We start from the raw sequence: 26,399 nt of genomic DNA on the forward strand, positions 1-26,399 counted from the left end.
GTAATATATATTCATTCATTCATTCATTCAATAACCTGTTACCCTTATCAAATAATTATATTATAAATAAAAACAGAATGAAACAAATTAATTCCAGACATGCAGCCCAGTAAGACCAAGCACAGAAACAAACAGTTCAATTTGAGTGAAAAGTCCATCGAAACATTTGAAGAACCTGTTTTTCAGCTCTGTGAAGTCATGGCAATGTATATCTTATCTTAAATAAGATTGTTCATGGCTGCTAAGTGTTCCACAGGATTTCATTACACTAACCAAATGTTACAAGGACCACATCAAACATTATAAATGTTGGTGTACGTGGTGAACAATCCCAAGCAAGATGGAAAAGAGTGAAAACTGTTTGGTCAGATAAATACTATGGACATTTGTAACAACGATCTCCATATCCACAACACACTGAAACTACAGTGAGATGTGTGATTGAGCACCACAGATTACTGCGAGACAAACACGTCTGCCCCTGAAGACCTCACCGACCAATCAGCAGCATCTTCACTCAGAGTGACCGTTCAGCAACAGGTGAAATACAGCTAAAGGACTAGTTTTGTTTTTCACTGTAAATCATGCCTAAAATTACATTTTAATAAGTCAAAAACACTAAACGGAACAATTTCTCATGGTGGAACTGCAGGCAAGCGTAGATTATTTCTTAAAAGACTGATGTTCTGATAAAGACAAAATTCAAAACAATTAAATGTGGTTATGCTGGTGAAGAATTACAGCTGCGCTAAGGTGGAATCTGTTTCTCAGTCAGCATGGCTGGGGGGGATACTCTCACGCCATATAATGTCTAATTTGGAGGATTCAGATTTTCATTTTTAAAGTGTATAAAGAGATTTATGAGATTACAATATGTTGAATATAAGGAGGAATAAGCATCTTTTTGAAGAAAATTAGAAAAACAAATGATATTAATACCAGGTAAAAAATGTCAACACAAAAAGTGGTTTAAAATATATCTATTTTTCCTTTTTAAAAACCAATTATTATCAACAAATAGTTTTATCTGTGTACAGCCCAGAGCCACTGGGTGCCATGAAGTAATCGTAAATAAAATATTCAGATAAACATGTGCCTTAATTTGCTGCTGAAAGTAGTCTCAAATAGACAAACTATTACTGATGTCCGAGTAACATTTGTTAAAACATAACAGTGCCCAGCTGTATTATAAAATTATTTAAAAATAAAATAAAAACAAAATTATATTTTTTTCTGTCGTTAAACTTGCATCTTCAAAAAAGAACAAATGGGCTTGAGGTTAATTAAAAAGGATGATATATATTCACACTTTGTGATTTTAATTTGATATTAAGTACTTTATGCTACCTGTATAGTAGTACCGGTACTAATAAAAGTTGCATCAACATAAATGGAGTGTTTCATGGCTGCAGATATATTTCACCCAGTCAGCCACTATTGTTGTGGTGGCAAATAAAAGAGCATTGAATTCAGTTGAGTAATTCGTTTTGGCAAGTTTATGGGATTTGTATCCATCAGATTTCAATTTTTGTGAGACAATCTACATTTGATGTTTTTAATTGGAGGATTCCCATAGTCTGTAAGTGTATATGTAAAAATAGACTTTTTTTTCACAGCAGACAAAAAGACAAACGAACCAAACACACACACACACACACACACGCAAATACACATAATAAAATGAATGATATTGTGCATGCTGGCTCACATGGAAGGCTTACTGGGATGGTTGATGGAACTGAGTCAATAATTCCATTCTTGTTTTTCCTGCTATGACAAGTTAAAACATTTTCTATGAAAGCATTCTTTTCGGGCATTGCCCTAAGGTACGAGGATCACACCAAAAGAGATTCCATTGTGGAATATGAGGATCGCAAAAAGGGCTAGAAGTGGGTGGAAAGGTGAGTGTACTTGGCTAGACATGGTTATGGGATGATGTAGTCTCCAGTGAAGGGAATCCTTGAGGAAGCCCAAAGTGCTCCTCAGAGAGAGGAACAATGAATGGAAGTGTTTTTTTTTTATGTGTCCGAATGTTCACTTGGATGTAAAACTTCATGTTCCAGAGTTCACCATGGTTGAAATGATATCCACTAAACTGTCCAGTCCAAACAGGTAGCCGTCCTCTCTGTTGCCTTCTACCCATAATGCTCGGTGGGTTAGTTCCTCCCCGATAGCAAGAGGCATGGTTTTCCCAAAATCAATCATCCATACTTTGGCCCTTCCCGAACTGTCATGAACGAATAACAAGGAGCTGCCAATCACCTGCAGCGACACAATGAGGAAACAGGAAACAATCACAGACTCTGCTTCTTTCATTTATTACTGCATATTTTTTAAGAGGACCAAACATCGTGTTCAAGAAGTTTTAAAATGTTGTGGTAAAAATGATAGAAAACATTATATTTGCATGTTTTAGAGCAGCAGCCGTACAGAGATCAGAGATCAGCAGGTTCCACCACAGTCTTTACCTCATGGACTTTGAAGAATGGGGAGATCTCCAGAGTATCTCTCACCTGCTCCAGTCTGGTTAAATAACCGTTCTGTTAAAGCAAACAAAAAAAAAAAGACTTAATGTATATTTGACTCAGTTCTCCTCACCTCTGATGCAGCCTGCAGAACAGGCCTCTGATAGACTCAGACATTAACTACTCACCTAGAGGCTAGTCCAATGAACGCCTGCCCTGATGAATTTAAATGAAAACAGTCCTGTGAGTGTGTGTGTGTGTGTGCGTTTGTTGAGGCTGAGGGAGTTCCCAAGGACTTCCCTTTTCTAAGGCCCAAGAATCTGTGTGTTTGTGTGTGTACGTGAATAGCCTTGACCGCCATGTGAGACGAAAAACAAATGAGGATTGCAATGTAAGATAAACACTCTCACGTGTCGTTTCAACAATGCCATGGGAAACACGCACACACACACACACACACACACACACACGAGTGTGCGCACTCACCAGTATGTCTTTATTTCCTTTGGTGAAGCCCTGGAAGGCTTCAATAACTTGCTCTCTCGTCTTTGTTTTCTTAAAATCTCTGTTCACTGTCCCATCCTCCTTCTAGGAGAGGAGAGGAGAGGAGAGGAGAGGAGAGGAGAGGAGAGGAGAGGATAGGGCGTAAATAAACGTTTGTTTTTAGTCTCCGACTCCATTAACTCCAACTTCTAGGCTTCTTGCTAAGCTGGAAAGACGGGGACGAGAGAAGGAGCATCGAACAACAGTGAGTGGAGGGAACGCCGAATCCTAGCTATTTATAGATATTTACAAGCAGCAGTATCACTCCTTTAATAAATACTATTTTATTGATCAAGTAGTCCAACACACACAAACTGGATTTCTCCCAATAGTTGACCGTCCATTGTTGACCTGCTGCTGCAAATACAGAGATGAGCTGATGGAAAATGTCACAATATATTGATTATTTATAATTATGTTTAACTGTTTCATTGTTCCAGTTAACAAGTGTCCGTTAGTCAAACAATATATGCATTAAAAAAATTACATGAACAATTATTGATAATCAAAATAGAAGACCATTCATTCTCTGTTGACTACCTGAGGGCGCCCCAGCCAATACACCCGCCGATGTATTACACACAGACCCGATCGGTCTAATGTGTCACATAAAGGCGTACATTTTGAATTGATCCCTTGTGGGCGTGGCCTCAGCAGCAGCAGGACAGAGGCTGCAGCATCAGTGTGTGGGTAACAAGCATCAGAAGCTGGACCAGTCGTGGGAGACAACTGGTTGGTCCAAAGTAGGCTAAATTAATTTTTATTTTGCTGGCTGCCAGGCAACAAGGTACTGTTTGGAGCCAGAACTATTTTTCCCTTTAAGGCTCAGTGCTGAGTACAGATGAGTCTCTCTCTCTCTCTCTCATGCACGCATGCGCACACACACACACACAGAGAGAGAGACGCTCTGTTTCTGGGGATAACCCTCAGTGTCATGGAAACAGACCACCCGGAGGCCATGAATGTCCTTATATAGCAACAACCCACAAATTAAGACAGCAGAGGCCAACATTTCTCTCTCGCTCAAACAAACTGTGTGTGTGTGTGTGTCCGTCTGTCTGTCTGTTGTCTGTCGGGTTGTCTGTGCAGTAAGTGTCAGTGCCAGATGCTGAGACATGCAGAGCTGCCACAGACAGGCCTCATGTATAACAAAGGAACTCCTGCACTTTAGAGGAAGTTGCTGTTCAAAACAGGAAGTTAGATCATACCCTTGAAGGACACCCCTAAAAGAAAAACACACACAGATAAGAGTCTGAGTCTTACCTTGACTCCCTCTATCCTGAATCCCAGGGTGGCTGTTGAGCTGATGGTCTCCCTCCACTGCATGTATCTGGGTTTGGTCACCACTTTAAGCTCTTTTTCCTCTGGTGTCGGTGCCTCAGGATCAACCTCAATCATTTTCTGATACATGTCAGGTCTTGGAGAGGGCTTCTTACGAGCCTTGGCCAACTCTTCCTCGAGGTAGGTTCTAAAGAGTTAGAAAAAAGTATAGAGATGTGCGTGATACTGAAAAAAGGTTTTGTGTTAATGTCGGAAGGCGTTGGCTTAGAATCTATGACAGATGAATACACTGGCATGGAAAGAAAAGGTTACATGATCATATAAATGTAGGAATAAGTCAACTGAAGGAACTAATTATCTTTAGGGTTCATAAAAATTTAAGGGAACGACACACCCTCGAAACATAAGGACAGACAAAGGTAACGTTAGATGCACCTTTGGCAGGCGTATGAAAAAAAAAACAAAGAACACTGAGAAGAAAACAGGATGATTGACGGACACAAGCGCTGAGCGGTGGGAGGACCTGGCGGAGGCAGATGAAGAGGTGTGAAGATGACATCTGTGAGGCATAGCAGCTAACAGGAGGCTGCAGATGAATCTGGATCCCAAGCAGACGGCATGACACCTCGTGCTACTCCGTGCTTTTGTTTGTGCATTATTTAGCTACTTGCATGAAAAAATAAAAATGGATTCAGGGTCTCTCAGCGACCTCGTCTCATTTATTTAAATGTTATGTACTCTATATACTGTATGTGCATGTTGAATTTCTTTGCAACAGAAAAGGCAAAGGAACATGAGCAGCATTTGTGATCATCATGCTCACCCTGACCTTTGCAACACAGATGTGAAACCTTACCTCACTCCCATCTTGCAGTCCATCACGCATGGGAGGTCAAACTCAGCCAGCAGATCCTCCATCTGGTTGTATCTCTGACCATCCTTCTCTATATCTCCGTGGTAACCCGGGACAAAGGGGCACAGGATGTCTCTCATCAAGAGGGACAAACATCGTTGCTCACAATCACAGTGTTTCTGAGGGATATCAAACACAGTCCCTTGTTATTCTGTACTCGGTGCATGAAAAATATGCAGTGAAGGGGCGATTGTTGTGAAAACGTTTCATACTTTTAAAATCCGGCCATTGGCTCCTGCCTTGAAGCTCCCTGTCGAAACAGCAACGTTTACTGCGAGGCAGCTTAAGATGCAGAGACGGAGTGGCTTTGTTGACATTAGTCAGGGTTGTGTGAGATTAGGAGTTAGTACAAAACAACACTTGAGATGTTTCCTTTCTTTTCTTGCCTTATCCGTTGTACACCAGGGAAAAGCCAATGTGCATGCAGGAACGCATTCCAATGTGTGTGTGTGTGTGTGTGTGTGTCCACAAACCTGCATGTCCAGCCAGTTGAATCCAGGGGTATTTCTTCTTGAAGGACATGACAAACGGGGACCAGTGAACCATGTTTTTTATCTTCTTCCAAGATTTGTGCTACAAATAGAAACACGCACAAGTTAGGTCGGCCATTCCTTCAAAGTGTCGCATCTCAAATTGGGATTTGAACAACCGCTTTCTGTCGGAGCTGCTTTAGTGTCTGTCAGTGAAAACAATCAGGGACGAATAGTCAGATTCCGTTAAGACGCGTAAAGCTCACTGTAATCTTCTTTTGCTGAGTATTCGTCCGGTCCTTCGGACCAATCTAAAGATCAAATATACGCACAAGGACATTTTTAAATCCATGCACACCTTGATGTTGGGGAGGTTTATACTCTTTTCTTCCCGACCTCATTTTTCATTGTCCACAATCATGCTTCACAATGTGGGGAAGCTGTTTTAAATCTCTGTACACTCCCACACTTTCTCATTTTTCTTCTTCAGTTTTGAGCAGCTGCTTTAGAGCACTTAAATTAAACCCTGGAGGATCAAGATGGGGTTTCCCCTGGTAACACACGTATTCATTTTGTCCAGGATCAGCAGTCCTACCATGCACTACAGACACACACACACACACACACATAAACAAATGAATTCACCACCTGACACACACCAAGTTGCCAACAATCCTTTATCTAAGTGATTACAGACAGGTGGAAATTTCTGTCTCTGAGACCTTCCATCTGCGCAAGTATCGATACTCAACAGCAGAAATAGGTCTGAGGCAACAATTACCTCATCAGCTTACTGTACACATCTTATTTTATCCCACTATCCTCTTACAGATATACATGAGTTGTTTTTTTAAAGATATTTTAACATTTTTCACAATTAAATTCCAAAAACAGAATTATCTAAAATAACTGATAGATAGATGTCACAGCAAGGAAGCCCAAAGTGCTTCAAATCCAACTCTTTCTGTGAGGAGTTTGTTTGTTCTCCCAGTGTCTGCGTGGGTTCTCTCCAGGTTCCTCCCACCACCAAAAACACGCAACTTAGGTGAACTGGGCATGCAAGAATGTGTGTGTGTGTGTGTGTGTGTGTAAGCAAAGTAAGAAAAGTGTGTGAGTGTGTCTGCGCTGAACTGGCAGACCCGGATTTTGGTGCTCTTGGCCATGTCGTTGGTTTTCATTGGATAATTATTACAAGCAAATATTTAAAGAAAAAGAAATGCAACATATTGACATGCGAAAAACCTTTCCAGTGATAAATAACTAAAACCGCCCTCCTTTTTTGCTTTTCACTCAAATTCTAATCCAATGAGCCGTAATATTCTCCGACCTTTATGCTGAGCTCATTGGATTAGAATTTGAGAAAAAAACAAAAAAAGGAGGGCGGCTTTAGTTATTTATCACTGGAAAGGTCTCACCCGAACTACCACCAAACTAAGCAGCTTTGTTTTTCGCATGTCAATATGTTGCATTTCTTTTTCTTTAAATATTTGCTTTGACTTGTAATAATTATCCAATGAAAACCAACGGCATGGCCAACAGCACGTTCAGAGACATTCATTTTCTTAACCGCTAATTCCAAAATCCGGGTCCGCCAGTTCATCGCAGACACACTCACACACTTTGCTTACTTTGCTTACACGCACACACACATTCTTGCATGCCCAGTTCACCTGCTGCATCACCGGATTGAAGCAACACTCTCACGGAATAATATAACTGACAAGAAAGACGGCATTTTATGGATGCAGCATCTCAACAGATGGAAAAAAAACTGTGGGCTTAAACAATGGATGGCTGTGCGACGCCGTGGCAACTTCGATGCAGAGAAACAATGAGGGATGTTTTGAGGAGTTCCCCCACAAAAACACAGTAAGAAATTAGAAACGCTTCGTACGGCTTGCATCTCTAAGTCTCTTTATCCTGCAATGGCGTATCACACAGGCACAAATGATTATTCCCTTCATGTTCGTAGTCTGATCTCACACATGGGGTTTCCTGCACATACAAAGAGAAACAATATTATGTCTACAAATACCCACAGAAGAGAGAGAAGAGGAGGGATGTGGGAAGAGGAGAGGATAAGATAAGTGAGAAGAGGACCATAGAAGGAGCTATTTAACCCATGTCGCATAATCTGGACCTGGTGAAAATTCATCAGCTGATAGCATGACTATCTATGGTTAGATGCACACACACACACACATCTCTGGACATGTTTTTTTTTCTCTCTCTCTCTTTCATTTTAAAGAAGAATCAAGTGAGGGGGCTTTTCTCTGCACCACTGAGGAGGTAAAACACACAAACACACACATTGACAGATCATGTGGAGGAAATTAACTGCAAGATTAGTCGCCTGAAAAAGAGCGGCTTGACCCTGGGATATTATTAAGGCTCGTAAGCATTTAAAGTATTCAGTACTTCTAGGAGTTCACTGAAGGGATCTCTTGATTAAATACAAACCCAAAACAAAAAGTGAAATGATGGTGGCCTACAGCGAGTAAACCTATTTATTTATCGACGCACACCGACTGCAAATGGATTTTTCAAATGAGATCCTACAAATGCTCTCGTAATATGATCGTTAATGACTTTTGATAAAACACTTTCAGTCTCTGTTCTGACCTTCCAATTCAAGGACGGTATGTCTTTAGAATGTCTATCCAGTTAGCAAGCGAGCAGGACTATCAGGCTGCAGCTTGGTAAGTCGCCACAGTCTGTGCTTCCTCCATCAGCTCTGTCATCCGTCCACAACGTTCCCCACTTCCAGCTGGTGTGTGTGTGTGTGTGTGTGTGTGATGAGCGGAGGGCAGACAGAAGGGAGGAGAGAGAAAGCCTGGTCTATCTCAGGTGTGAGTAATAACAGACGTCGCAGGTTTAGGAGACGGAGGCATTAAAATGTGATCAGAGGAGGAATGAAGTTTGGTTTGTGTGCTGTGCGTAAGACTCCAACTATAACCGCCACCTTTACCACCACATTTATAGCTCCATAAAACGACACTAATAATAATAAAAAGGAATAAATCCAGATATTACAAGTATTCTGCGAGCCTGACATAAGAGTACCTGGCGGTGGGCGGTGCAGAGGTGGATCAAGGTAATAAAAAAGATGGCTCCAACTGACACAACTACACTCCACAATGAACACATCCAGACAGACCACACCATGGTTGATGCGCTCTCTGTCACCTGGGATGGGGACAACCTGATTATGAGTCTCCCTCGAGCAAAGCATGCCCAACCTCTTTCTCTCTCGCTCCTGTTTCTACGCCCTGGGAAAACTCGTGTGTGTCTGTGTGTACACAGTGGATCATTTGATTGTCAAAACCGAGGATGAACATTACCTGGACATGCAAATTCCCACCCAGCTGAGAGGCTCACACATTCATGAGTGTTAGTCTCGTCACCTGCATATAGGCTTGCTCAAGTGTATTGGCCCAAACTCTGTTTGTCTTGAGTGTGGCTGTTTGCACAATGCTGACAGACAATGAATGAAAGATTGTTACAGTTAAAAAAAGAAGAGAAGAGAAAAGAAAAAACCCTTCAGAGCAGCTCTCAGCCGCTCTTTGGGGAGCGGATGAAGTCACCGTCTACCAAATCTATTTAGAAAGTAAATCTCTGTGCATGTGTGATGATCATCTTTTCAATTTTCAATTTGCAAGGATGTGTCTTCATGAGTTATATGTGCTGATGGAAAGTCATGCCTGCAAACATTCTTGAAGGGACTCAATCAATCAATTTATCTGCACAAATCTAAGGTTAAACAAAAAAAAGGGAAAAAAAACAAAATCATTTATAAGCATCTGAGCAAAAATTAAATCTAGTCTGCTAATGCTGACTTTACAGCGGATACCTGGGCCTCCTTAAACCAAACATGGAACAGCGATGTATTAAGTCAAACATCTGAATTCAATGCGCCTAAATAAATATTAAAAAAATCAGTCAGGGCTAAAGCGGATCCAAATAAAGTCAATTCAAGCTCATCCAACCAGTAATTCTAGACCTGTTAGTCGAGGTAGTGGCTGTGCACGCTATTCTCAAACAGCCCAACGATCGAACGTAGATAAAACCGATCCATCATAGGAAACATCAGCGTTTACAGAAGTGGAGCTATAAGACGCATTCTGCAGCAAGAAATATCTGGAAGGACGCTTATTTTTGAGGCTCTGACTCTCCTCAGCTCCTGCAGTTCGCGTGATAAAGACGCCGAATGCTGAATTGCTCTAAGCGGCTGCTCCATTTGGTGGATTCTGCCGCCACTATATAAATGTTGTGCCTGAATGCTAACTGGTGTTAGCATGCTTTGAGCAGTCAGTTAGACCAGAAAGATGCTGCATAAGAACAATCTACTGATTTTTAAACAATGTCTTTGTTTTTTAAATAAGCGAAGCTGGACACAATAAAGAAACTGTGAAAATTCCACTCGGTCTGTCTCCGGCTTCCCTCACAGTCGGCCTCTTGCGCTTTCATCTTTTTCTGGCTCATTGCTCTCTGGTTTCTTCATCTCTCCTATCTTTATCCCCAGACCAGCTGGATGACAAGAGCAGGAAAAACAGAGAAGTTTCCATTGAGGGAGGGAGAGAGAGGAAATGGTAAGAGAAGGAACTTCTTGCAGACAGGAAGTGTGGTGGGGTGGGGTTGCCACTTGCCTCAGCGACAGTATTTTCCACATCCGCCGCTGACTACAAACAAAAGGGGGGGGAAAAAAAGACACACAAAGAGTTCGAAGGGTTGTTATTGGTTACTTATCTTCTAGAAATTTGTGTTTCCGATTTTTATTTTATTTTTGAAAATCCGCAGCCAAGCCTTGAGGCAGCGAATTTGCAGTTTATTTACTAAGAGCAATTATTATTAAAGCTATTTTAAAAAAATTGAATGCAACACAATTTGGATCAACGGGTTTCACTCATTTGCATATAGGGAGGAACCAACGGAGGAGGAGACGGGTGAGATATAGTCAAAAACAACTCAGGGCTGAGGATCACCCTGGGATGAAGTGATGTTCAGAAGCAGGGGAAACACTGATGCATGTTTTCAACAGAGAAACAATGAGGAAACAACAAGCCTGCTATCGCTCACCACAAGGTCCCCTTGCAGATACAAATATGTCAACTGTCTGCGTCTGCAAAGTTTAGGCTGAGAGACACATTTTGACTGCAGGGAGTGTAATGCACGCTAAAACAACAAGAAGTAGATGCTCTGATGGTGCATGATGAGTCTCTTAGCAACCGAGGCTGGCCGATGGGAAAAACAGCTCAGCAAAACCAACAACCATTGCATAAAAATAAAAAAGCCCCAGCTGAGCGGGACGACGAAAAGAAAAGGGTGGTTGTTTGTGATGTCGCTCTTTGGTTAGGTAGTAAACATCACGATTTACTGTAATAATAGTAATAGCACAGAAATACAAGCGATATTCTGTCAATGAGCTGCACTTCATGTACGACATCCAGCAGGGCTTCCCTAAAGCGCGCCTCCGTCACATCGAAGAACCATGTGAAACCGCACGGGGTTCAATACGAGGTACACGGTCAAACCAAAGCCTCAGCTTATAAATAAAGAATCGTCCAGTGCTTCCCACTTACAATAAATTAGATAGGCACCCTGTAGCACAGAAAGAAAAAAGCTGGACACCCAGAAACTTCAGAGACTCTCTTTCTCTCTCTCTCTCTCACACACACACACACACACACACACACACACAGCTGCGAGAGGGAAACTCGGTTTGACGTCATAAGGCTGCTAGGCAACAGGCCACCGCGGTAGTGAAGATTTTCCACTGCTGTGCAAACACAGTGCGTCTCAGTGTGTGTGTGTGTGTATGCGTGTGTGTGTGTGTGTGTGTGTGTGTGTGTGTGTATGCGTGGGTGTGTGTGCTGATAGTTTGAGTCCACCCACTTCACTAAGACTCCACTCCGATTTGTGGTGGGACAAACAAACGGAGGTGCGGCTGAACGATTGGGTCAGTCTGTGTGTGTGTGTATGTGTGTGTGTATGTGTGTGTGTGTGTGACTGATCGTTGAGCAGAGGTAGTGAAAGTGTTGTTGTCTGAGAGAAACCTTCAGTATCTCTCAAGTTTACCACGCAGGCTGTATCCTCTGTGCGGAGGGCGTGTCGGGGTGTGATTGGGAGTTTTACAGTCGAACAATATGGATATCGGCTTCATTCCAGAAGACAAACATGGCTGCAGGACAGATTACAGATTGAATTGACAACGCGCCTTAAATTGACAAGCTGAAGATCCTCCTGATCTTCAGCTTCTTTTCATCATCTCTGAGAAGTTCAAAAGTGAAGCTGTCTCTCTCCCTCTGCTGCACACTGAATAGGTCTTCTTACGACAGGTCATCAAGGGTTAATGTGAAGCCGTCGGGTTCGGTGCAGCTTTGGTGGGTGTGGAGCTGATTAAACGTAACGTGCATATGGAGGCTTCATCGGCCCTTCGCCGCTGGCACGTTCTCCTCCGTTCCCGCTCAGCAGAGGCGTCGAGACAGGAAAGCACGGATTCCAATCCACCGCAGACCGATGAACTCGAACCCGTAGCATCGGCGCCTCTTTCAGAAGAGGTTTTAATACAAAATAGAAATCAGCCTTTAGCTGTGACATTTCATTCTTTCTATCGTTATGTTGAATCACGTGTTTGTTTTTAATATTATGTGTGTTTTAGTTACATGTTAGTTCTTTAAACGCCTCATGGCCTCGCCTCATTTTCCTTTTATTGGTCTGATCTCGTGTTTGATGGTACAACAATGAATTACATCTAATCATCCTCAAAGAGATAACATTGTGAAGAGGAGCTGTGTTTAATTGAATGTCAGTGTAAGCAAACACGTAGTTCTAGGTTTCCTAGATTACTTGCTTTATGTTGTTTCTTTCTGGAGGAATCAGTCTTCCTCTCAGAAATCCCCCCCCCCCCCACCCCCCCTCTCTCTCTCCTTCTCCTTTCCTACATACCTCCCACACACCCGAATGCGCACCTACATGTTCGCCTCTTGCAGGATTCCTTAAACTAACGATCAGAGACAGTGACGGGATTAAAAAGGAGAAGATGAATAATCTGCATTTTTGACATCTGTGTTCTTACAATCCACAACAATTTACCACAAACCGAATCTCTCCTTCAAGTCAACCAGCAGGAGCATCCGACTCTTCCTTTGTCAGGATGAAGGGAAACACCAATGGGAAAATATGCAAAGAGCAACACAAACACCATTCAAATGCAGTTCGTTTAAAAACAAATCGTTTGTAATCCAGGTCAGATGGGAAACTGGTTTGGGGGGGGGAAAGGAGGGTGAGCAAATATATAAGAAAATGACACCAAACTGGAGTCTCATAAATCTTACGGGGTGGCGTTGCAAAGAAAAGCGTCTTTGAGTTTTCAGGAAAGCGCTATATAAATAAAATGTATTATTATTATTATTATTATTAAAACTCGCTTGAGCTGTTGTGCACACACACATTAATGTCGCGCCACTTTTTCATGCCCAATTTTGAAACACATAAAAAAAAAAAGAAATTCGCCACACACACACAAACACAAGATGACGAGCGCATTAACTGCATTGCCAATATTTAAATAACAGCGTGGTCAGAAGTACCTGTGCTGTTTTAAAGCTCTGCTGGGATTTAGGAACGGCGAGAAGAGAAAATAAACGTTTCCTTCTTCAGCCAGAGTCCAATTTCACGAAATCAACATCGTTCAAGAAACAACAAAAAAAATCAGTTATATAAACCTTTGTTAAAGTGTGTTTCAAAGCAGAAGTGAGATGCCCTCGTGATCTTCTCCTGCTACAAATAAAACACTCCCACTCACCCACCCGCACACGCACACGCACACACACACACACACACACACACACACACACACACACGCACACACGTATCCCCAAACACGCCTCCTCGCTGAACCGCATCCATGCAGGCGAAGACTAAGTGTGTGTGACTGGAAAATGATCTTCCTTTCCCCTTTTCTATCACTCGCACTTTCTCTCACACACACACGCACTGTCCATGCACTAAAAACACACCTAAATGTACACACACACACACACACACACAGGTCGCGGCACAGAGCTGCCTTTGTTACTGTGAATGTCAACCGTTACTCATGCAGGGAGCTCAGGCCAATTTGACGCGGGACGTCTCCGAGCATCTAGTTGTGCGACCTTTTCGTGTGCGTTCGCTGCCTGGCGATCACAACACAAACGCACGCAACACAAATGCCGGCTGTAGACGCGCGCCCTCCGGCTTGACTTACTGCCTTCTGCTTGGACGTGAGGACTGCAGGGCTGAGGAGCTGCTCGCCTTTCTCTGCGTCGCTGGAAACATCCTCCTCCGACTCTTCCCAAGACGAGGAGAATCCGGCCGAGGAGGCGGAGGAGGAGGACAGCTTCCTGAGGGAGCAGGTGGCGGACTTCGGCCCGGGGACAGCGGTGCACGCAGAACTTTGAGGTTGGCTTTCCAGGCCGTGGTCAGTGATTATGACTGCAGGGATGGAGGGAGCGTGGTCGGAGGTGTGACAGGTGGCATCAGGTGATCCGCCGCTTTGCGCTTGAGGGAAAACAGACGTCTCCGTTTTCACCTCCGACCTGTTTGCCAACATCTGGATCGGCACCTCAAAACACAACTGGTCCTCTTTGCCATCCCTCCCCTTTCTCTCAGTCTGTTCTCCCAGCGCTTGTTTGTTTTCTATGTCCAGTCCCTCGTTTTCTCTCACTCTTTCTCCTCCTCTTTTATCTCTTTCCGCCGTTGCATCTGGGTTTAATGTCTCCTGAACCCCCAGAGGTCCGTCGAGACGGGGACTTTGCATTGTTGTTTCTGAATGGCAGCCGTTCTGACCAATCAGTGTCTTATCCTCAGTGCTCGTATTAGCAGCACCGCTACCGCTCTCACCTTCATCCTGTACTCCCTCCTTTCTTGCTCCTCTGATTGCATCTTCCTCCCTTTCGCTTCCATTTTGGACGACAGGGGGGACCTGGAGCGCCTGTGGTTGGGTCATTGGGCATTCAGGGGCTCTGCTTCGCTGGCTGAGAGGGGGAAGCGTCTGGTTAGGAGACCGTCGCGGCGGTCGAGGGCTGCGCTGGAGCTCGCTGGTATGCACCTGGGCGCGGATTCCCGAAATATGGGCCTCAAAAATGCCAACTTTTCCCCTGACCTGCAAGACAGAGATATTTGTTGTTAAAGTGTAGCTCCAAATCGTTGGTTTGAATGAGTTGCTAGATGTAGAAACTAGGATATGCGACCGAAACACTCAGTTCGGTCGCTAACTAGACAAAGACGAGGCAGATTCAATCACCTCCACGTTTTGCAGCTCTCTGTGGATCTGCAGCAGCTGTGCCTGGCGTCTCCTCTCCTCTCGGGTCTCTCCTCCTGACTCTCCGCACCGCTCCTCCTGTCCTTCTCCTTCCCCTCTCTCCTCCCCTCTCTCCTCCCCACTGGATGAACTCAGTCGTCGGACCCGCTGGCCAACATTGACTCCTAGGAGCTCCGGGTTCCGAGGGGAGGGGGAGCGAGCACGAGGGGTGGGGCTGGGAGAGAGCGAGGATGGCGTGGGGAAGGCGAGGGCTCGGCCTAATGTCCGAGGGCTCGACTACGGAAGGAGGCACAAGAGGAGATTAGGAGTAGGACGCCATTTACCTGTTGAGAGGCAATGATCCTGAAAACCAGTTAGAAAAACAGCTCTTTATTTTTCTTCTTTAAAAACAGACGCCATTATTTTTATTATTTTCTTTTACAGTGTGGCTTACCTTAGGGCTAGTTGGGGGGTAGAGACCTCCACCAAGGGCTCCTCCACCCAGCAACTGGCAGTAGGTGCTGCGACCTGGGACCGGCAGCACAGGCCGGCCCACTGGACTGGTTCTGGTGGGGGAGGAGGTTCTAGAGGAGCCTGGCTGGGGGTGAAACTGGTTACTGCTGCAGAGAGAACAGAGGAGGATTTGTTTGTTGTTTACGTGTGTTCATGATCAGTTGCAACTCTTACAGTAATGTTATAGCGAGCCGTAACAGCAGAGCGGGGCCAGTAATCTCATTATAAACTAGTTATTACATCATACGAAGTGTATTACCGGTACACCCTTTTTTTTATGTCGCCAATGTTGCCAACCTGGTCTGACCACTTCTCAGGTGACGTCAATCATGATGACAAACGCGTTTAAAAACACGACACGGTTGGAAAAAACAAACAAACAAACAACGCAGACCTGTTCATGATGGCCAGGCCGTTCAGCTTCACGGCAGAGGCTGCCATTCCCGCGGCCGGGCCAGGGGTTCTGAATGCTGGGAACACATCTGATAACAGCCCCCCCCCCCCCCCCCCCACCCCCACCGAAGCTGCAGGGAGGTCCGGAGAACAGCGTTTCCTCGGCGTTCAGTCAGCAGTGGCAGGAAATTCTGCTCCCGCCACTGGAAAAAAGGAAAGGAATTCAAATCAATTCGAGGAAGTGTCAGGTCGAAAATAACTGGAAGTCCAATTTCTCATTCCTGGGAGGCGATCTGACAGAGGAGCGCTTGTGTGGCTAAAATAAAGGACATATTGTTTGTAGAGGAATGACATCTAAACAAAAATAATAAAAACTGTAAGGAAAGTGAAAGAGGAAAGGGGGGGGGGATTAATATGAGTGTGGTACGATCCCGTCCGTGTTTCATAAAAGCTGAGTTTATTAAATGTTCTTTGTGGATCAAACAGCAAGCTTTTCCATTTTCCACAGTCGACAAAGTTCAGCCTGACCAAGCTCCACACGGTTCACGAGTTTGCTTGAGTCTAAAAATAAAAAAATTAGGTAACATTCTTTCAGTGAAAACATGGAGGGAGGCGCATGGAAAAGTGCAGAAAGATGGAGATAAAGAGAACCGTGCAGAGGGAGGAAGAGCGGAAAAGGGCAGGAGGTCCAAACGCAGGCAGAAAAGACCGCAGGATGAGACCCAGGTGGAGAAGGAAGGTTTGAGAGTGGGGGGGAAAGGGGGAGAGAAAACAGCAGCTCATGAATCGATGCAGATGAAGCCACGGGGGCTTTGATTGTAGCGTTAAACACGGAATTATTGAGACGTGTCCAAACGAGCTCAAGAGGAATAATCAGGAAGATCTGATTGTGTCTGAGAATCATTTCGTCTGAAACGACTAAGTCTCTATTTTTAGCTACGCAGCAGTGAAGGTCGAGCACTTTTACGTGTAACGAGCCTCCACGAACCAAAACCTGTGATTTTAGCTCCCTGATGAAAACAATCTGCAGGAATTCCTCTTTAAAGAGGCGTTCAGGGGCGCGTTGGTTCCAGGACTCTAAATGGACATTCATCTTGAGCTTTCCGAGTGACGTCAGCACCGATAAGTCGGTCGACTTACAGTCTGATGTGACAGAAATCTAGAGGACCAGGCAAAGCATTTTAAATTCAATCTCAAATGCCACATAAATATGAATTTAAATGGGAATAAAGGCGGTAAGATATTTACGGACAGTGAAATGATGCGTATTTTATCGAGTCAGCACAACGAAGCGATGCAGCTCGGACCCCTAGAAAGCAAGAAGAGCCTTTCTCTCTGCTCTTTGGACTCCGGCAAAGGTTCGGCGTCAACAATGCGATTCAGATCTCGAATAGGTGGCGAGGAGAAGCGGGAGGATAGTGGGAGAACTGGGATAGCCTTACTGGCTACTCCCGGTTCAGTAGCCTATTTTGAAGCGTTCATCCAGAAGGAGTGGACGTACCGTCTGTCGGTGTCACGAACTCTTTCGGCTGCATCCTAAAGGCTGCGTGAATTCTGAATTCTCTCATTTCTCTTTGTCAATATGTCCAATTTTTCCCGGGGAAGGTAGCCAAAGTTCACGAGAGAAAAATCGTGAACAGACGGCACCATTGGCCACAATGGAAAATTAGCGCGGTAAACATAATGGTGTGTGTGTGGGGGGGGGGGGGGCAAAAGCTACAGGAAAGAAACACTCAGCAACAAATCTAATTTCCTCAGTCTCACTGTGAAACCCAACAAGATACCAAAAATACACACGCGACCTTGACGCTGCTCTTAACCTCTGATCACAATGCAACCTTTTGGTGCAGCAAACCTGGAAACACATTGAGACAAATGCTGCCTGTAACGACGGCGGCGTCTCCTCGTCTGTAAGATCAATCTGAACGCCGTCCCTGAGCGGCTCCGGGTCAGATGGGGCGGGACTGACGATGCTCCAAAGCGTCCACCTGCCTACAGAAAGAGGGCAAGACGCCTCAAAAGAGCAGCTCGGCTCAGAACGTTTACAAGACGCCGATTGTTATTTATTGAACTTTACATAAGCAGAACGCATGTATATAAATATATATATATATATATGCATATATTTGTATTGGCAGTATCAATCCATCGTCGTCTCTGGTGCGTTCGGCCATAAGACTTTGGCATCAATGATATGATGATGATAATATTGTTTTATCCGAGTTAAGGTTAAGTAAACGATTACGTAAAACACACTCCACCAATGCAAATAAAGGATTTAATCCACGCTGACAGCGAGACAGAACCCAGTTAATGGTTCCAGTATAGATCAAAAGGCCTGCAGATGAAGGAGAAGACCAGTGTTTTGATTGATCTGTCACGTGACAGAAAGTTTGATTATAGATGCAACCCAAGAACATTTCATGAACATTTGGCGACGTGTTAAAAGCTAAAGATGAAGTGCTTTAACTTTTCTCCAGCTTTGCTGAAAGACGGATCGAAGGATAATAAAGACATTTAATTGTTTTACCGCCACTTCCTCATTTCTCCACTAATTATAACGATGACTAGACATGTAACCCTTTCACTGCTGGCTTTAAAGCTGCAGTTATAAAGCTGTAATAAACCATAAGAACAGCTCCACGGACGCAGGTCGTGTCGTGGCGTGGAGGTCTCAGGTCTCACCTCCTCTCTCCTCCCGGCCGTGGATGATGTTCCGCCGGTGCTGCTCGCCGTCTGTTACGCTTTAAACTGACATTCTGGTCTCCTGTGCGGGTTTTTGGCGTCTTCAATAAGCGACGCCGCTTCTTCTTCAACTTTCTTTTTTTTTTTACTAAAAGTCCTCCTCCGCAGAAGAAGACTGCAAAACGTCTTTACTTTCCTCCGGCGGTTTCTCCTCGGTTATTTCAGGGGGGCGTCAAAGTGGTTCTGGACGGGCCGGTGGGGCGCAGTGTTCGGATCTGGTTCTGGTTCTGGTTCTGGATCTGGTGGGTTCCCGTTGTCATTGTGCTGCAGCAGTGAAGCGCCGTTTGTCTGTGCGTCTCAATCCGGAAGAGCGAGGCAGCCTCCCTCTCCCTCTCTCTCTCTCTCTCTTTCTTTCGCTCTCTCTCTCTCTCTCTCTCTCTCTCTCTCTCTCTCTCTCTCCCCCTCTCACCCACATGGTGATCTGGATCATCATCAAAAGGTTTTTAAATTGTTCTTGGTATCTTTATACACCAACCATGAAAAGTAAAAGTGAATCTGAGTTTATGTGTATTTTTGAATCCATAAAAGGGTTATTGTTTTCCTGACCTCATTCTGGATCAGGAATGGACAGTTTTCATGACAGTGCATATCCGGACCCCTTTGTGACTGATTTTTGTTGAGTGAATTTAATGCATATTTTATAAGATATGATAAAAAAAAAAAAAAAGAAAGAAAAAAGCTGCCATTATAAGTAAATGGGAAAACCCAGATTCTTTTGGTCAAATTTTATTGGATCTAAGTTAGACCAAGACCCAACTTCAGATATAATTTCATCAAGATCCATCCAGCAGTTTTTCCGTAAGCAGAGCGACGTGTTAAACCTGTTACTGTAACATTTGTGTGCAACACTGACGTAAATATCAGGTTAAATCTGACAGAGAATGAGCCCCAACACTAATAATAACTATTAAAACACAGAATAATAACTGTACTTAGAGCTCTAGGGAGCTCCTAACATTAGACCTAAACCTACTGTGGTGCAAATTAAACTCTATTGTGCACTATGATTCTCTGTCACTTTAGTAGTTGTTAGTTATTTATGTTTTCCATTTCACTTTCTTGATGGATTCAACTGGTCGTGTGTTCTTTGATCCAACGCAGACATTTCTCATAATCGTTTGTCGGCTTAGGGAAGGGAATAAAACCAGACACCTCCCTCCAGTCTTGGGATAGAACCAGGAATATTTATTCAAAAGAAAAAAGAAAAGAAAACGCAAGTAGAGTAACTTAGAAGCAGACTTTTTTGTATCGGGGAGATGATGCAAAGCTTCCATCTAGTGGCCATGGAAATATTACTGCTGTAAATATCGGCAGAATCAATGGGGGGGGGGGGGGAGAAATACAATTAGAAGGGACAGGTCGTATAAGATCAACCACCTTTCTGCTCCTATTCATTCAGCATTTTTGTATGTTATTTATCATTATTGTAATATACTATTTGCAGTGGGCAGCACAGTAGTGCAGTGGATAGCGCAGTTACCAATTTGGTGCTTTGGGACATGATGGTGGCAGGAAAGTCAGAGCAAGCACATATTTGTAAAAATGATTGACACTGACGCATTTGAATTGAATTGAATGTAAAAAAGAATCAGAAAATCATCACACTCTGCTACATTAATGTTTTAATAGCACCCAAACCTGTTATGAATTGGGTCGTAATTATTGCTGTCTAATCCCTTAACCCCCGGAAATCTTCTCTTAGTATTTGGAATCATGTGTTTATGAATTATCTTCCCACTAACGTCCTACTTTTCACAGATGCAGCTACATCTGTAACTCCGCTCCGTTGCCTTACTGTGAACCAGTGAATGTCGGGAGTTGTCCATGCATTTGGTTTTTTCAACTATTAATGAATGAATGAACAAATGATCTATCTTAAACAAGAAAAGCTGATCCAGAATGAGTATCCGTATACCTGGGTCGACCTCGTGATTTGATTTTATAACCTCCTCATTTACTGAAGATTCTTTGACAAGCAAAGTTTATTAAAAAAATCCTCACAAACATTTTTGAGATGTATCTTGCAAAGAAACAAACAAAAAAACAGGAGAATAGACTGATAAAATAGAGAGTGTTCACATAACCTCCTCCAATGCTCACCATACAGTAAAGACAGTTTCAGAATGCCTGGTGGACACGCCAGCATCACAGGCACGACATAAAACTGGTTCTAGAGTAAACTAACTTTCTATTGTCATTCCGCCCTTCACTGGCAGAGATCAGTCAGAGGCGCCACCCACGGGTCGGCCTGTCTGTCTTTAACGCTCTTCCAGTTTTTCTTGGCTGACACCTGATTCTGGAGTTTGGAATTACTTTACATGTAAAGGAGTGTCCCTTCTGCAAAGGAAGATGAAGGAAGGGAGGGAGGGATAGGCTAATATTCCATAAAACAAAAAGGCATGCAAATATTTACTCACTCTCTTGTTATTGGTGTGAAGATTCCAAGAGAAGAGGCGCGATACTGAGATATATTCTATACAGTCTAATAGCTTGTCAGCTGCTTTCCAGGTAAACCACCCTTCGCGATGTGAGCGTGCTGGAGTGTAGTGGATGTTTTGTGTGTGTGTGTGTGTGTATGCTCATACGCTGTCAGGGCCGTAGTTTGGGGACCACTGGTCTAGAGTAATAGAGCCTCTGAAATATTTATTATGGAGAGGTTTACAAAATGTTAAAATATTTCAAACTAAACGATCTCAGAGAAGATGAATTGCCATTTCTCCACATGATTTACCAGACATTCTTTGTTTATTATAAACTTAAATAAACACTGTCAGTAGTAAAGAAATAATACAATTGTCCAGTTATACTTTAATATTTGTGTTTGTAATTATTTTTAAACTCTCAAATCTCATATCATAAACCTCAGACTAATAATGCCACATCTATTTCAGTCAGAAATTATGATTATTTGTAACCCTTTATTTATGTTGTTCAAAAACAGTTCACAGTCAACATAATTATCATACATGAAATTCATATTTATGCATTTGAGTATATTTTAAATCACAATGCACGTACTAAATAAATCATTCATGGTGGACAGGGACATAATTTACTGCTTTGTGAAATTGACAACAGTATTTCATTAATACAAATATTTTTTCTCTCAGTTTAGAGTGGAAGTACGACTGTGGGGTAGTGTGTTCAGTGTTGCCTGGACTATTGTTATCTTAGTGTGCTATGCTATGCTATAGCCAGATGGCTTTGCCAGGATAATTCTCCTCAGAATGGCTTGCCACTAATCCCCTGCACCAGCTTGATCTCATGCCTGCGTGGGGAGTTGTGGATCGGCAGCTCCCTGGCTGTTGGACCATGTGTTAACCAGCCCTGCACATCTTAGGATGGGAGTATGAGCTACTGGTCTACAGCACAGGACACTGTTACTGCAGCTGTTCAGATACACTGTCAGCCTTGGCATTCAGCAAGGAATAAAGAGTTCATGCTTGCCTGCTGCAATGACAGGTTTTTGAGAGAGCGAGAAAGAGAGAGAGACCTTAAGAGCAGCCGGATCAGCTTTAAAGTCAAGTCTTAATCTCAGTGTTGGAACTATTTTTGCAATACGGGACCTTTGGCAAACAGGTACAATTTCGCTGCCTTTCTTGACTTTTTTGTGCTATTGGAGATGTAGGAAGATGTGGAGATGCAACTAATTTACTTCAGTGTGACCATATCAGTGTTGTGCATGTTTATGTAAAGAGCGAGCAATAAAACAGACCCTCAGAATCCAAGATAATGTGGACAAAAACAAAGACTATGTGGTTGTGCACATTAAAATGAACACTCCAAGTACTAAACAATGAGTCTATTGACATGAAATTATATTTCTCTCTAGACACTGTCTTGTGTGTGCATCCTCCGGATGCAGGATGTAATCAGTTTCAATTTAAGGACTACTGAGTTGAAAGGACAACAGGAGGCAACTTTAATGTAGTTATTCCTGCATAAATTGTGTCATTAGTCCAAGATGTAATATAGTAGGTGCATGATTTGTTCCATTGGCTGTCGTGTCGTGCCGGAGAGATTTGTTGTGTGTATTTGATCTGGGCGGTAAATAATCATGGAGGACACCGCTTTCAAAAGGACCCTGTAATAGCCTGTAAAATCAGTGTTATTTCGGGAATATATTAGCTTGATGGATTGTCATCTAAATGTGAAGAATGTACCCATGGCAGATGCTGCTCATAAAATAAACCAGTGATGTGCGGTGCCTGAATTTCTGCTACTCTGTGTTTGTGTGTGTGTGCATGCTCTCCCGGGCTGCTCTGCATCTCTACTGGACCCACACCGCACTATTAATGGTGAGTCCACAGAAACACACCCTGCCTTGATCCAAGATTCTGCATGGGATCCAGCTCGAGTAGAGTTTTGAAAAAAACATCTTTTAAAATCAGTTATATATGAATAATTCACTCATTCTGTCAGAGATGCTCCTACCATCCTATTATACACAGTGGTTGTTTTTACCTGTTAGTTTGCTCCTCTTCAGTAGATGTCAAACTTCCATGCTGCCTTATACTATAATTCGATCTCATGATCTTCCATAATCTGATTGAGAGAGTCGGTGTAGGTGCAAAGCAGTAGTTGCCCTTTGTGTGTGCAAACAAACAGATTCATCAACTTCTATTGATTGTCAGTTGTTTTGTAATAAATAATCCTTTAATTATGGATCAATACTGACCAAAATTGTTGCATTTCCCGGACTGATTTTGATAAATACTTGCTATTAATGTGCAATTTCTAAGAAATAATTAAAATCCATAAATGCCTATTCCAACGGTAGCAATTGTGGTCTCAAAATAATATATATTTTTAAAGAATTAAGTAAGTAAGTACATTTTATTAATCTAGCACCTTTCACAGACAGAAGTCACAAACAACATATTGTTAGCCTAATAGCATAAAAATCATAAAATCATATTTGAATGTTTTTGGAAAACAAGCAAAAAACAAACTTTTCTGCAAGGACAGTAAAGTATTTTTTTATTGGTATTGTAACAGTGAGTTCAACCAGATGTGTGAACAAGTTCTATCTGCCAGTTGCAAGCGGCATGATAGAGACATTTTTCTCCTTGATGTAACACCGCCTTTCTTCTGCTTTATGGCCACCTGCGGTTAAAGGAAAGTAAAATAGCCAATCAAGACACATTAAAAGTAAAGCTGCCGTGAAACCAGATGACATATCTGCTGGGACTAACCACTTACATTTTCCATTAAAGTCTGGATATACATCTTGCGTGTCTCCCAGGAAGGCATGGCACAGTTCCTAATCCCTATGAATGACTGAAAGTACATTTACTGTATAGAAATATGAACTATCTTACCAGGTGAATCAAATAGAAGAGCTAATGCTTCAATTGTGGCCAGCAGAACCCTCTTTTTCATGGGGGCCGCCATCTTTGTGCGTCAAAAATGCCTGTCAAAGAAATGACTAGGGCGGAAGCAGAAACAAGCGTTCCGGTGGCAAATAAGGCAGGTTTAAGCAGCAGTGTTAGGAGATTAAATATAATAATAATTAATAATTACAAATAATAATAATAATTTGGGCAATTATGCGATGAGGCTAACGATATAACAGTGATTATATTCATCCTCTAGAGGGCGCTGCCTTGCCACACTAGGAGTGGTCCGTCCACTTGGAACGGCCCTCTAACGTGACTGGATAGCGCAAGTGACCAATCATGTCTCAACATTTAATACAGTATCCTTCTAGCCAATGGGAGGGAGTGAAAAGATGTTTTTCACTGTATGGGGCGGGTCTTGAGATTGATGGACACGTCTGCTCTAAGCCTTTGCCAGATTGTCGGTATTTAGCGTGGTGGAGGTTTTTTTGGGAGCCTGAGGTAGGTGGAGGGACCCGTGCTTTATGTTTGGAGGGCAGCGGAGTGAAAGGCCACGTTTGTAAAACTTCCACACAGGCGTCGTTGAAGAATCCATCAGGTAACGATTCATATCAACGCGTGTTAGAAATCGCGGGGCGATGCCGTCGATGCGAGGCGCTCCTTTACGGCGCCTCTCTTCTGCGTTGTCCCCGGTTATCTTCTCCGCCTCAGATGCTTTCATGTCCCGCCGTAGGTTAAGTCGCTTTAAGCGGCTAGCATCACATGTTCGAAGCCCGCCTTCACGAGCGTGTTAAAGTCAAATCCTAAATGAATCGACGCCGCCGCGGCGCTGTGGTTGTGTTTCCTGGTGGAGGTGAAGTCCTGAAGCCAACGAGCATTATTTGGTGGATGATTCTTTAACGTGATGCTAAACATCAAAGCTATGTGATTCTATTTTTGTGTACATATTTCCTTGTTTTGCTTTTTTATGTTAGCATAATGACAATAAAGAATCTTCAATCTGAATTATGGGACTGTTTGTGTCGCTGCTTCCCACCGCTGGGTCACATCAATGGTTTTGTGATTTTAGTGTGTCTTGATGATGAATATGAATATATTTATTAGATAGAATGTTAGAGCAGTACAGTCCTCCTTTCCTTCGTGTTTTGCCGGCAATAACTAAATGAAACACGTTTAAAGTACCATTTTAATTTAAGGTGCCTTCTATAGTGGCAGCTGACGTGGTTTGGGCATCAAAGATGCTAAAATCACATCATAATGATTTAAGATCAAAAGTCTTGGATTTGGTTGTTCAGTGCTTTACATTGGTGTGACTCAGACAGATGGTGAGGGTTCGACTTGTGATCGACTTTAAATTGTGCTGACGTGCAGAAAGTCGGGCCATTATTTCGTTTTCTGTACGGTGCCACGGTCAGTTGACCAGTTCTCAGGCTGATTGACGCCTTTTCCTTTTCTGAAAAGACAGGCAAATGTTAGGAATGATTGTTTGTGACGTGGTCCCTAATGTACAGTTAGTGGGAGCTTTTGGAACGATATCTGTTCACGTCTTATTGCGCCTATTGGTAAGAATAGGAGTGCATTTGTTTTCCATTAATTGACTTAGGGGAAATCGAGAATGAAAAGTCTGAAGACCCCTGTGACCTTTTGTTATACTCTGTGCAGCCATTGTGATGGGTATAAACTACAGTTGCGTTTCCGTACGCATAAACGTAGATGCTATACTCGGTTCTCTGCAGAAGTGGAGGTCGATAAATGGAAACTAGAGTAAAGTTTGCTGTTTTTTTTTTTTTTTGTCTCTCTGTTATGGTAATATCCAGAAAGTGGAAGACTACTCAAACGTAATTATTTCCATCAATTATTTCTTACACCTAGAAGTAGCTTGATGGAAGCGTAATTGCCTTTTGTTTGAAAATGGAAGACCGGGCCATAATCTTTTAGTCCAAATCTAAGCCTCTCAAAGAGATGAGTGGGAGCCAGGGGAGAACTGATGGATTACATAACGGGGTTGTCATCCAGCCAGCCACACGGCCTGTCGGCTACATGGATGTGAGAATGAGCCGTAGATCATTTTATGGAGATCCATGTTTTATTCCGGTTTTTAAAAAAAGTACAATCCCTCTAAGGTTTACTGACTGAAAGACTATTTTCCACTTAAATGAGTTCCTGATTAGTTTGAGAATCCAAACTTGTACAACAGCACCGTAACTAAGAATCTCAAAGCGACCGTGGTGTTCATTTACCCCCCCTGTTTGAATAGGGCATATAATCTTTCTGCAGTGCTGTTGCGTAGACTTGTATTGTGTTTGTTATTTAGTGCGTGAAGGGGAAACTTTTGCATCAAATTGCATGATGCTCCTTAATGCGTTCTAAAGAGATTGAAGCGTTTCTGATGATAGCCATAGCAGACGCAGCCTCTGCATTGGAGCATTTATCGTTCTGCACGTGCGCAGCTCC

The 26,399-nt window shown here is 43.0% G+C and overlaps 2 protein-coding genes across 2 annotated transcripts in view; one reads left to right on the forward strand and one right to left on the reverse strand.

Annotated features, from left to right (window-relative positions):
* Positions 1–1,724: 1,724 nt before the first annotated feature.
* On the reverse strand, positions 1,725–15,909 carry itpkb (inositol-trisphosphate 3-kinase B). Its single transcript, XM_068753963.1, has 11 exons — positions 15,863–15,909; positions 15,410–15,575; positions 14,959–15,252; positions 13,921–14,817; positions 5,676–5,775; positions 5,415–5,452; positions 5,146–5,321; positions 4,272–4,476; positions 2,952–3,053; positions 2,469–2,540; positions 1,725–2,262 (listed from the first exon to the last, which is right to left on the reverse strand). The coding sequence occupies exons 1-11, from the start codon at positions 15,907–15,909 to the stop codon at positions 2,053–2,055; spliced, it is 2,307 nt and encodes a 768-aa protein (XP_068610064.1). The 3' UTR covers positions 1,725–2,052.
* Positions 15,910–24,450: 8,541 nt separating this feature from the next.
* The window catches only part of epb41l2 (erythrocyte membrane protein band 4.1 like 2), a 33,590-nt gene continuing 31,641 nt past the window's right edge, over positions 24,451–26,399 (forward strand). The window contains exon 1 of the mRNA XM_068753559.1: positions 24,451–24,543. The gene's annotated coding sequence lies outside the window, so the exon portion shown is untranslated. The remainder of the gene's footprint in view (positions 24,544–26,399) is intronic.

Source organism: Brachionichthys hirsutus, chromosome 20 (genome assembly GCF_040956055.1).
Source record: "Brachionichthys hirsutus isolate HB-005 chromosome 20, CSIRO-AGI_Bhir_v1, whole genome shotgun sequence".
Lineage (NCBI taxonomy): Eukaryota > Metazoa > Chordata > Actinopteri > Lophiiformes > Brachionichthyidae > Brachionichthys > Brachionichthys hirsutus.

Coding starts and splice junctions, on each gene's coding strand:
- itpkb (XM_068753963.1), bottom strand. CDS start 15,909: ATGGCAGCCTCTGCCGTGAAGCTGAACGGCCTGGCCATCATGAACAG. Junction 15,253..15,409: donor ACCCCCCAACTAGCCCTAAG/GTAAGCCACACT, acceptor CTCCTTCCGTAG/TCGAGCCCTCGGACATTAGG. Junction 5,776..13,920: donor TCACGTCCAAGCAGAAGGCA/GTAAGTCAAGCC, acceptor TTCTATTTGTAG/CACAAATCTTGGAAGAAGAT.